Below are 12,625 nucleotides of genomic sequence, written 5' to 3' on the forward strand. Positions count from 1 at the left end.
TAATTTCCCTTGTAAATGTGATTTATCTTTCTCTCAGGAAATACATTCCCTCAGTTTTAAACAAAGCAAATCCATTATCACATTTGTGTGCTTTCAACTGACATAACTAACTTCATCCCAGGAATATATTACTTCAGATCAAAACTTGTTTTCTAATTACTGAGGAAATGCCCTAACAAATTAAGTGAAAACAATATAGTTAGGAGCAGTCTTAATTTTTTACAATACAGAGATTAAATATAAGTATAGAACACAGGCTGAAATGATACCAAAATCTATCTCTGGCTGATAGGCTTCATGGGGGATTTATATTTTATTTGTGCTTTTCTGGATATTTTTCTTTTAAAAATTACTTTCTAATATTACCTGAATAATATAAAAAGTCAAAGAATATTACAACTTAATTTAAAAACAGCAATTTCAAAATAAACATCATTTTCTTTGCCCTGCTTGTTCCTAGTCATTTTGAACTCTTAACCAATTTCTTCCGGTATTTTATTTCTAAATAACATAAAATTATTATTTCTTAAGTTAGTTTTAGAATCTAGTGGCTTGGAAGTGAGGATTTATCACAGATTTGAGACATGCACACTATGAATACAATATAAGCGTGTTAACTGCTGAGCCAAGTAACAGGGCTGTAAATTATAGTTTCTTCTGTGTACAACCTTTGTTTTCCTCCAAAGCCAGTAGGTGACTGGATTTGCTAGGTGTTTTTGTTCTTGATTTTTAATTGGAAAATAATTACAATATTGTGCTGGTCTCTGCCGCCCATCAGCGTGAATCAGCCACAGGTGTACACATGTCCCCACCCCCCAGCCTCCCTCTCACCTCTGTCACCTGTCTTTTATGAATATGGCAAACTCTTCTAACTGGGCTGCTTCTTTACTCCAGATTCCCTTCCTCTCAGTCTCTCCTGGGGCTCTCGTGTGAGTGAGGGAGTGGAGTAGAACCCTGTGGGTCCAGTCAGGTGGGGTGGCCCAGCCTTCTGCTACGGAACGTAAGGCAGTGTTCAGAGCTGACTCCTCAGGGTGGTTTTGCAGTGACATTGCAGGTCAGTCAGCACATCTCAAGGTTGTTGATGAATACTGCACGATTTCTTTAGAAAGGACTGTATTAATTTACATTTTCTGATTCTGTTAATGTATTGCTTTGTGACTTTGATCAAATCTCTGTTTTTAATCCGCAGAATGGGATTAAGAGTATAATACTTTCTCTTGGGACTGTTAAAAGAATTACACATAAAGCACTTAGGACAGTATGTACTAAAGTGTACTAGGCTATTTTCGACCCTGCTGGTTCTTTGTTGCTGCGCAGGCTTTTCTCTAGTTTCGGCGAGTGGGTGATAGCTACTGTTCGTTGCAGTACACTGGCTTCTCTTGTTGGGGAGCTCGGCTCGAGGCACGTGGGCCCAATAGTTGCAGCTCCTGGGCACTGGAGCACAGGCTTAATAGTTGTGGCGAATGAGCTTAGTTGCTTTACAGCATGCGGGAGCCTCCCGGACCAGGGATCGAACCCGTGTCACCCACATAGGCAGACGGACTCTCAACCACTGAACCACGGGGGAAGGCCTCCCATTTGGTTTTTCTCTTAATTTTCACATGCATTTTAGATCATTTTGTAAGGTTCCCAAAGTGCTTTGAGACTGAATTTTAAGATACTAGTTTGGGGAGATTGCCATCTGAATAAGTTAGCATTTGACTGCTAACAGAAAAAAAAAATTCAACTAAATTGAGTTAAATAGTGAGGACACGATTATGTGTCTGGCAGTTCAGTCAAGGGTGCTCTTCCCACTGCCCCTCGCTGACATTCTCAGTGTGCTGGCTTTCTCCTTGCGCTTCCCTTGTGGGTGAAAAGTGACTGTCAGGTCCCAGGAACCTCACCCAGAAACAGCAGCGTCCAGAGGAAAAGGGAAACTCCTCGGATGTTTCTCTTAGAGGCCAGGTTGTCTCCGCTGGAATCTTTCCCCACCCCGGGGGATTTACCCTTACCCCTTTTGGCTGGGGTGGGTCATGTGGCATTTCTAACCCAGTACTTGGCAAACCAAAGGGGATTACCATGATTGGTTAAAACTGGTCAGGATCCATTCCTGACAGGGTTCAGAATCCCTCTTCTTGAATTACATGAGAGAGTGGCTCCTGACATGAATGAATGGCATCCCTGCTGGCAGAAGTCACTCTGGGCGCGTCTTCCCACTCAGGGCTGCGGGCCGATTTCTTCACAGATGTGATGCTGTTCTGTCACATCTGATTCTCGGTGGACACCTTACTAAACTGTTTGGTTTCAGTTGATATTCACACTATTTCCAGATACAGAATTAACTATTTGGGAAGCCATAGTTCTACTCCCGTGTCCCTTACCCCCCCCCCCCCTTGTTAAATTTCGTTCATTGGCCATAGTCTCAGGATGGTAAGTAACACCAGTGCTGGACAACTTTGTCTTAAATCTAATTTGGTGTCAAACTGCATGAGTAGCTGTGCTGCATCAAGCTTGCTAGTACTGCTGGATAATACTTAATGCTGATATTTTATTTAGACATTTGCATTTATTTTCTCATGTGAGATCTGTAGTTGATTTCCCAAGCTTGTCATCACAGGATTGTATTAATGTAATAAAATGAGTTGGCATGTTCTCTCTGTTTCCTGGAATAGGTGTGAGGCATTACTCGGAGTGACCTAGTCCTTGGAAATTGTAGGATCTGTGAAACCATCTGGGTCAGATCTCCTTTAGTTATTTTCTGGCACCCTTTTTTCTTCCTTCCTTGGTTCCTTACGCATTTAAGGTGGTTCTATTTTCTTGAGTTGCTTTCAGTACCTGGGACAGTATCAATAACATAGCTTAAATAAATATCTGTTGAGTAAGTGAACACATGGATGAAAGAATTTTATAATTTTTTTTTTCTGTATTTTCCTGGAAGAAATTTTCTTAGGAATTATATTTATAAAGCATAGCTTAACAATATTCTGTTATGTATTCAAGATCATATTCCTTCCCCAGATTTTCATATTTCAAGTAAAACATTTCTGGAAAGTTGGAGTATTTCTGGTGGCATATTTGGTTTCATGAATTCTTTGAATTGAGCCAGGTTGGAATTCTGGCTTCTCCACTTAGAACAGCAGTGGGACCTCGTCCATGCAAATGACGGGAGAGCCTTCCTCGTGGAGTTGTTGTGGGGGTGAGATGCTCTAGCATTGTGGCCGGGCTCATCAGGGGCTATCAGAGAGTTTGTTAACCTGTCAATTAAGTGGTTTAGCTCTTCTTGTTACGTTTACCCCTCTTGAGTTACGAAAGACTTTCCTGACTATACGTGTTTCTTTTTAGTTTTTGTCAGTCTTCTTGACCTTGTCAAAGAGCCAACTTTTGGTTTCATTTTCTAATTTTGTTTGTTTGTTTTCTACCTCATTTGTTTCCACTCTAATCTTTTATATCTCTTCTGCGCGCCATGGGTTTATTTTGCTCTTTTTCTAGTTTCTTAGGTAGAGGATTAATTGCACGATAATTGCTCTATAATGTGGTTTCTGCTGTACATCAATCCTAATCAATCATATATATACATATATATATATATATACACACACATACACACACACGCACACACTCACTCTTGAATCTGCTTCCCAAGACCTTTCTTTTTTAATGTAGCCATTTACAACTAAAAATGTTCCTCTGTTATGTTAGCTGCATCCCATGAATTTTGGTGTGTTGTGTTTTTATTTTCATGTATCTCAAAATATTTTCTAATATTTTCTTGTGATTTCTTTTGAGATCTCTTGGATATTTTGGAGAGTGTTGATTAATCTACATGTATTTGTGAATTTCCGAAATTTCCTTCTGTTGATTTTTAGGTTTGTTCCATTATGATCAGAAAACATGCTTTGTATGATTTCAGTCCTTTTACATTTTATTAAGATTTGTTTTATGGCCTGGTACGTGGTCTATCCAGGCTTCCCTGGTGGCTCAGTGGTAAAGAATCCTGCTAATGCAGGAGACACGGAAGATAAGAGTTTGTAGATTCCTGGGTTGGGAAGATCCCTTGGAGAACGGAATGGCAATCCACTCCAGTATTCTTGCCTGGAGAATCCCATGGACAGAAGAAGAGTCCATGGGGTTGCAAAGAGTCGGACATGACTGAGCAGCTAAACAACAACAACATGGTCTATCTGGGAGTGTTGCGTGTGCATCTGAGAGGAGGCGTACTCTGTAAGTGTGTGTCGGGTTTAGTTGGTTTATAGTGTTGTTCAGGCTTCTGTACCCTTGCTGACATTGTGTAGTTGTAGACAATATTTATGTTTTTGTGATTTTTTTCTTTATATATCTATACTGTTTAGAGTCCCAGATTTTATATATATATATGCACATAGCTTCATTATGAATTATCCTTTCATCAGAAAAATGATTCTTTTTTGTCCTACTTGAGGTATTTGTCACAAATTTTAGTTTCACATTGTTGACTGTATCTTACTCTTAAAATTTAATTTTGAGCCATTTTGTTTTCAGTATGTTTTGGGGTTCTTTTTTGGCTGTGCTGGGTCTTCCTTGCTGCAAGGGCATTTCTCTAGTTGGGAGGCTCCTCTTTCGGTACGTGGACTTCTCATTGTGGTGGCTTCTCTTGTGGAGCGCTGGCTCTAGGTGCGAGGGGTCAGTAGTTGCAACTCGTGGGCTTTAGAGCGAGTGCTCAGTGGTTGTGACCCATGGACTTAGTTGCCTGTGGCATGTGGGATCTTTCTGGACCAGGGATCGAACCTGTGTTCCCTGAATCTGCAGCCCAGTTCTTAACCACCAGGGCTTCCCTCAGTATGTCTTTTGTAGAAGGCTGTGTTTGGATCTTTTTTTTTTTTTTTAACCTGAGTATTGTTACCTTGTGATAATAAAACCTACTTAAATCTAGAATTGAAAGTGGTATTTGGTCTAAATTTTTGCGCTAAAAGCTTTCCATTTTTGTTATTTCTTGTGTTTTCAAGTCCCTCTTAAAGGGTTGTTTTCCTCACTAAACCTCCTTTTATATTTTGGAAGGAAGGCACATAATATGGTTCTCAGTTCTGTTAAGAGCAACCTAAAATTTCTTCAAGATGTATTTGACTCAGAAAAAAATTTTTTATTTTCAGTTTCCTGTGTAAGATGAGATGACTACAGGGTAATAAATCTGCTACTTTTCCCTAGTTCTCTGCGATCTGGAATTTTGCATCTGGTGGGATTTTTCTGCAGAGAATGCAGAAGCCAACTTATTCACCTTCTTTTGTAAATAACCTGTCTTCTCCTGCCTGGTTACTTTGTAGGCATTGGAAGCTCTTTAGCATAATAAGGTTAGGGGTTGGTCTCTCTGAATTCTGCCTGGTCTTTGGTGAACCTTTTTGGGGTTTTTTGGGACGTGCTGGGTCTCATCGCTGCGTGTGGGCTCTATCGTTGCTGTGGGCAGGGGCTACTCAGTAGTTGTGGTACTCAGGCTTCTCTTGTACATGGGCTCCAAGTTGGCCCGAGGCATGTGGGATCTTAGTTCCCAGACCAGGGATGGAACTTGGGTCCCCTGCATCAGCAGGTGGATTCCTATCCTCTGGACCACCAGGATAGTCCCGGCCTCCCTCTTTTCTTGTTTTATAGTATATAAATATATTGTCTCCTCTTTTCCACTGTGTATTCTGTATTACTGACTTATCCAGAAAAGTCAGTACTGTACTTTTCTTCTTAAAGATTTTATGCAAAAATAGTGGAAACTTTAATAGATACCTGTATGCTTTCCCCTTAGCTTTGGCAAGTCTTAGGTATTATTCATTCGGGTTTTTCATCCCATCTTACAGAAAAGCCTGAACAAACCTTTCGGCCAACCCAGTATTTTACCTGGTCTGGGGGGCTGGGGAAGTTTAAACCCCTTGGTACTTCTGCTTGATGTAACTGTAATCCTGGATTTGGTTTTGGTGTTTATGAATCTTCTGCCTGTTTATTATACTTGTATACATCAGTAAACTATGGGACTAAAATGTTTTTAAACTTTATATGAACAGTGTCTTACTGTACCATTGTTTCTGCAGTTTATTTCTTCACTCATCATATTGCTGAGCTTTATCCACGTTGATACTTAAAGTATGTTATTTTTCGCACAGAGGCCCTATTTGTCATGCTGCGTGTCTGTTCAGAAGAGGTGACTTCCCGTGATTGTTCCTGGGTCGGGGCGGTGGGGGTTTGCCTTTTTTCCATCCTCCAGAGGAGAGATGCAGGCTAGTGGAGGCCCTGATCCTCCGCTGTGGACATGTGCTCACTTCGCCCATCGGTGGACATGGAGGTCCTGCCTCTCTTGCTGTGGGAGTAATGCTGGGACCTGTGTCTCTGTGGACACGCCAGGCTGTTCCCCAGGGGCGTACCGAGGAGTGGGACTGCTGGCCTGCCACACTAGACATTACCAAATGCTTAGCAGTGTGCTTTTACCACTTTATATTTTCATCGGCAATGTGTTGGCATTCTTATTGTGCTATATTTCATTTTAAAATTTTTCCCTTATTTTTTGAAGGGTGTTTTTCTTTTCTTCCTCAATGATTTGTAAATAATTCTTAATATATTTAAGCATCTTTTTTTTTTTTTTCCGAGCATCTATTTTGTTGGTTCCATTCTCTCTTTGTGGTCTTGTTTTTTCACTTTAGGGCATTTGACAGTTTGGGGAATCTTTTGGTATTTTCCTTTATGGTTTGTGCTTTCTGAGTCTTGTTAAATAAAAGCCTCCACTTTCTAAGGTCAGAAAAATAGTCTCTTGTCAAGACTTGGCTTCCACCTGGCACCTTCGGGTGATAGTTTGGTTGTTACAGCTGGGGTCGGAGGGGAGGTGGACATCTAATGGGTATCTAACTAAATTTAAGTTAAACACTGTAATTCACAGAAATTATCTGTCAAAATATCAATAGCCAAAAGTGACACTGTTTGGAAACCATGATCTCCACACATCGCTTTTGACAGTGGTTAGGTGTCCAGATACCTGCAAAATGACTGAAAAATTAGAGAATGCCAGTGTGTCATGATGGGGTCGTGTGTACGGACCTCAGAGGTAAATTTTGCCATTTTTCTTTTTATCTTTTCCTAATGGAGCTTCATAATAATTCTTTGATACTCCATCAACCAGGAATCAACAATAATCCAGAGGAAACCAGTTAACATGCTAATAATAATCCACAAGTAAATAAGTACTTGGTTATTTTCCATTGAGTCTTTCGTTACCTGGAATTTGTTTTTACTGTGGTGTAAGACAATGCTGTTATGTTTTCCTCCCCCAGACTGGGTTTTAACTCAGGGCTGTTTTATTAGCGAGTCCCTTTCTCGCTGGTGTGTAATGACACCTCTATGTTGAGCTTCCAGAGATTCACGTCCTGCTCCTGTGACTTCCGTAGGTAAAATTAATGTGTGGTGTCATCATACCTCCCGTGTATAGTTCATACCTTCTTTTTTCTCTTTCGTTCATTCAACCAGTCAGGAAACACTGGGATGCACATTAGATACTGCTGTAAGTAACACCTGGTCAGTTTCTAGTGGAGGAAAAACAGCAAACATCCACTGAAGTCGTTGCATATCTGAAGATGGCTGAAGAATGGGGATGTAAGCTGAGGGATGAGGGCCAGAGGGGCTGGCGCAGGGCTTGTAGGTGGAGCCCCTGACCTCTGAGGAAGAGTTCCAGCCGGGGTCACTCAGTTATCTTCAGGGGAGGCCTCCTCTTACCATCCTCTTGATTCCCACCTGAGCTGTCTCCATGCTTACGTACTCGGGGTTACAGACTCTTCAGCGGCTTTGAGAAATGAGTCTCTGGCCTGGCTTTGTTCTTCCAGACTCTCAGGTCCGAGCCTGGAAGGGATGACTTGGATTTAGACATCAAATCGAGCATGGTAGGGTGGGGGGGTGTCTGTGATGGGTTTCCATGTGGTCCCTGTCCACCTGTAGCCTCTGGGGTCATCCTAGCTTTATAGGGAGTTCAGATCTACTTCTGTGTCCTGTGTGAGATGAAGAACCCAATTCCGGGTTCAGAGACACTCAGGCCACCACACAGCCAGCCAGAACTGGGCCCTGTTTCGTGCTCTCCCCTTTGGGTTTTAGCTCCTTTGTAATTGCTGGCCCTCAGGATTTCCTTCTCTCAGGAGCTCAGCTGTGCAGGTAAAAAGGTATGTGTTATGATTTATCTAATATTTGAAGCAGAAGGGTTTTCAGATTATCTGTCATGTTACTGGAACCAAAACTCCTTCCACTGCCACCATTAGTGGTCTCGGAAAGCACCAGGGTCATTAGTCAGGTGATGAAAGGCAGCCTGGCAGGTCAAGGACGTTCCTGGAGCATGAGCAGCAAATGCCTTTAGCTTCAAAGACCCTGTAGCCTCTCCCAGATTATTATTGCTGGGTACCTGTGCTTGAGTTCTCCCAAATCACTGATGGAGCCTCTGCATTTATGCAAGCCTGATTTGGTGCAGATAGAGTACACTGAGTCATTCTCAGCATTCCTGGAATAAAAGCTGCTTGGTGCATTTATCCTTAGTGCATTTGAAAATTCAGGTTGCTTGTATTTTGACTAAAGATTTCTTTGGTGAATCTTTTTCATAGACTGATTTTAGGTTACCTCATCTTTTTCTCCTAGGAATGATTTGTGATAAAGAATTACTTATAATTAAAGTCTGAAGAGATAATACACTTCCCTCCCCTCAGATTTGAATAGCCTTTGGGGGCAGCGGTTTCTCTGCTGTCAGTAGGTTTCTTTGGTGTGTGACTTCTAGTGGTGTTTGTTTATATTGGTATTTCAAAGCAGCATGTTTTAATTGTTATTAGAAAAAGGAACTCTGGTACTTTACTGAGGTATGAACTTAGCAGTGTGCTGGTGGTCTCACTATGGAGTCTTTATTTCTCCCTTTGTCCTATATTTAGAGGTGTATGTTAAAAATTTTGTTACTATGATCAGAATGTACTGTGAATTTAAAATGTATTTTTTTTTTTTATGCTATAAGTTTATTTACAAACATCTAGGATGCTGAGTTCAAGGGATTGATCCTTTTAAGAGACTGCACCTCTTAATATGCTTCTCTTCCTATCTGTCTCATGGATTACTTTTTAAGCAGTTGGTGTCTGATGATAAAGAAAGGTGCAGCAAATCCAGACCCAAAGAACAAAGTCATCATAGCTAGTAATCTCCACTTGTTTTCCACTGAAAATGGTATATTCTTCCCTGGACCCTCCTCATAGTGGCTCCGACGAACCACTGAGGTTGTGAACCTCCGGATGCTCTGTCCCAACATAGCGCTGTTGGACGCTCTACAAAAGATCCGGAGACCGGAGGCGGAAGAAATGGTGGCTGCAAACCTACCGCTCCTTACCTCATGACCTTTGTATTTTCTTAATGAAATATTAACAGCTAAAATTTACCTCATCAGTTAATTCCTTCTAAAAAGCTTTATCTTTTCTGCCATTCTAGTTTAATTACCGTTACTGGTATCAGGTGTAATAATTTTCCACTAGAATTACTTGTCCCTTTATTCTTATATTTTTGAGTTACAGTATTGAACATATATTCTAATTTTAAAGTATACAGAGTATACTTTTTTTAATGTAGAAATATTTAGAGAGAATTAGCACATGTTCCAGTAATGAGTCAGCAGTCATTCTTGAAACAGTTTTCAGAACTGGAATAATGTACATGTTATTTTGTGATGGTTTCGATGTGTGGTAAACATCTTTGTCTTGTTCTCCAGGAGTGCAGATCTTAGTGTCTGTAGGTGTTGTGACTCTTCGGCCTCCTTGGACCTGTGTCGGTACCTGGGGGGCACAGAGCTTCTCTGCCTGGGCCTTTCTCCACGCTATTATCCCCCAATAGTGTGGATCTTAAACTGCTAATTTTATAAGCTTTTTGCTCAGCATTTAAAGAGTGCTCCTAGTGAGATCTATTTTTATTGCTTCAGCATTTCCTTTTAATACAGAAAAATGGTTTCTTAAGTGATATTTATTTGGTGCCATCTTATGTTTTGCTTTTTTATATTAGTTATATTTATCCATAAATTTTTATGTGCTTTTTGTTTAAAAATAATTTAAAATTTGTAAGGTGATCTATTTAAAACTTGGTTTGGTTTTTACCATTTGCCTTTTATATAACTAGGTTAGAGTAAAAACTTTGGGTTTTTACTAGAAGCAAAGTTTTATTTTCACTTTTACCTTCTGAGATTATTTTTATAGATTATTTGCATTGTTTTATTTAAACTATCCCCTCAGTAACTGATCATATGGTTATTTGGCAACATCGTCATCTTTAAAGTCTATGCACCATTTAAACTTGGAAGATAGGGAAGGAGTTGTATTCAGTGTGGTGATCCCTTTGTTGGTAAACAGACCCGTCTGCACCCCTTCACGTGGGCATCCAGTAATCGTGCTCCGTGAGGTTATCCGAGGGAACCTCTGAGTCCTTCATGTGAACGTTCCCCTCCGCCAAGCTGTCTGCACAGCGCCCTTCCCGCCGGCTCACCACCACTCGCGTGCTGTTTGTGTCGCGGCTCCAAGGCCTTTACTTGGCCGACTGCTGCTAGCTGCTGGTCCCCAGGCCCTGCTGTCTGGCTCTTCTTTTCCAGATATGGTACGTTGGAAGCTGCCATACATTGCAGCCTTTATTACTGTTCTTCAAAAAACAGATTAGCTGTTCTTTAAATTGGGTTATGATGCTCCATCCCAGGATTCTGAGTGTTCTCTGGTTCCTTTCTCTGTGCTGTTTTCATACCAGAAAATTTTATTGGCCCTAGGCTTTTTGTTGTTGTTCTAGTTTATCTTCACCTGGTTCATGCTAGATAATACTAGTTTCAAACTAAAAATAATAATCTTAAAAGGTATGGAAAAGTTCATTACTTATGTTACAATAATTGTGACTTATAAGAAATATCTATTTGGTCATTCAGATGATGAAAACGTCTCATACATTATTGGTCTTTGTTCATCATAGTTCCTGCCTCAGAACTCCCCAGATCCTTCACATTTTCCTGAGTGTGGAGTGTGATTTAGCTTACTGTTAAAGCACAGAGGCTGGTCGCCAGTGGAGCCAACCATGTGGTTGGAGGGTTGGAGCCTTCAGTCTTACCCCTGACTGGGATGGAAGGTGACTCAGCTGCCAGCGCTTTAATAAACACCCCAGGGGATGGGGCTTGGGGCTCTTCTGGAGGGCACAGGGACAGTGGCACCTGGAGAGGGCAGGAAGCCCCTCCCCCACACCTCACCTGTTCCTGAGTTGTATCCTTATAAAAACAGGTGATCTGTGAGCCACCCTAGCAAACTGATTGAACCTGAGGGGAGGGGTCCTGGGAACCTCTCATCTCCAGGTGACACCCTGGACCGCTGTCTGGAGTGGGGTGGGGGCTTACCTGGGGACTCTGGGTAGGTGGTGTCAGGGGAGTTGAATTCTTGGATACACCTACTTGTTGGTTTGGCAAATCCCCCCTTCCCCACACACACTTGGGTCCAAGAGCCAGTGTAGATGTTAATATTAAGTATAGGTCAGGACGACTGGTTTAGTGTCCGTGTTCAGAGCACTTGCCCCCCCCTTCTGGTTGTTGCTCGTTGCACCCAACACTGCTTGTGTTTCCTTCTCAGCTGACGACAAGGCCAACACACGGCTCCTTCTGGGCATGTGTCTGGACACCTACGCGCGCTACCTGCTCTTCTCCCAGCAGCCATCTCAGGCACAGAGGATGTATGAAAAAGCTCTGCGGATTTCTGAGGAAATACTTGGAGAAAGACACCCACAGGTAAGGGGGGCAGCTAAAAACAGCAGGCGTCTAAGACAAAGGTTTCAGAATCCAGAATAGGAAATGCGGACAGACCCTCAGGAGAGAGGGCCCTGTTGCATCCACTCCCCCCGCCCTCCATTTAAGGAAGGGTTCGAGGCTGCCAGGGAGGTACTGGATCTGCCCAGAGGTCTCCGTGCGCACTGGTTTGCCATAGGATGGGTCACATCCTGTCACTACTTTTTGCTATGTTTATTTGCTGCTGCTTTTTTGACAAATTAATAAGTAATATTCATCCTGCTCCCTAGTTTCCAGGTTTGTATCAATTTCCAGAGGGTCAGATTGCTGCTGTGCAGTGTGAATGATAAATGCACCTGACTTACAGAGGCGGACACCTGACCCCCAAGGGGTGCCGCTAGAAAAGACAGCCCTTCAGGGCATCAACAGAACACCAGACACTAGGGCTATGGAAAGTAAAGAGTTGCTCAGTCACATCTGACTCTTTGCAAACCCCATGGACAAGTCTATGGAATTCTTCAGTCCAGAATACTAGAGTGGGATGCCAGGATGCCAATTCCCTTCTCCAGGGGATCTTCCCACCCAGGGATTGAACCCAGGTCTCCTGAACTGCAGGTGGATTCTTTACCAGCTGAGCCACCAGGGAAGCCCAAGAATACTGGCGTGGGTAGCTGTTGTTTTCTCCAGCGAATCTTCATTTGCAAGCAGCAGCTGTTTTCTCCCGTGTAGACCATCGTGCTGCTGAATGACCTGGCTACTACCCTGGACACACAGGGCCGCACTGACGAGGCCTGTGTTCACGCACAGAGGGCATCAGACCTGGCGAGGCAGGTGGAACACCCTGAACTGCATGTGCTGCTCAGCAATCTGGCTGCAGTCCTGACGCACAGAGGT

General features: G+C 42.4%; 2 protein-coding genes across 7 annotated transcripts in view; one reads left to right on the top strand and one right to left on the bottom strand.

The window, feature by feature from the left end:
- TTC19 (tetratricopeptide repeat domain 19) overlaps positions 1 to 12,625 on the top strand; it is a 30,682-nt gene that overhangs the window by 16,615 nt on the left and 1,442 nt on the right. For 5 of the 6 annotated variants that reach the window (XM_044939207.2, XM_044939206.2, XM_025278989.3 and 2 more), the window contains 2 exons: positions 11,580 to 11,734; positions 12,461 to 12,623. In XM_044939207.2, the coding sequence (XP_044795142.1) occupies positions 11,580 to 11,734; positions 12,461 to 12,623 (318 nt within the window). Of the gene's footprint in view, positions 1 to 11,579; positions 11,735 to 12,346; positions 12,624 to 12,625 lie in introns of those variants that run through there. The other variant, XM_044939211.1, reaches the window with a different exon arrangement.
- Positions 8,941 to 9,425, bottom strand: LOC102404630 (cytochrome c oxidase subunit 7C, mitochondrial-like). The gene has a single exon (XM_044939223.2). The coding sequence runs from the start codon at positions 9,248 to 9,250 to the stop codon at positions 9,059 to 9,061; it is 192 nt and encodes a 63-aa protein (XP_044795158.1). The 5' UTR covers positions 9,251 to 9,425; the 3' UTR covers positions 8,941 to 9,058.

The sequence above is a fragment of the Bubalus bubalis genome, chromosome 3, assembly GCF_019923935.1.
Source record: "Bubalus bubalis isolate 160015118507 breed Murrah chromosome 3, NDDB_SH_1, whole genome shotgun sequence".
Taxonomy (NCBI): Eukaryota; Metazoa; Chordata; class Mammalia; order Artiodactyla; family Bovidae; genus Bubalus; species Bubalus bubalis.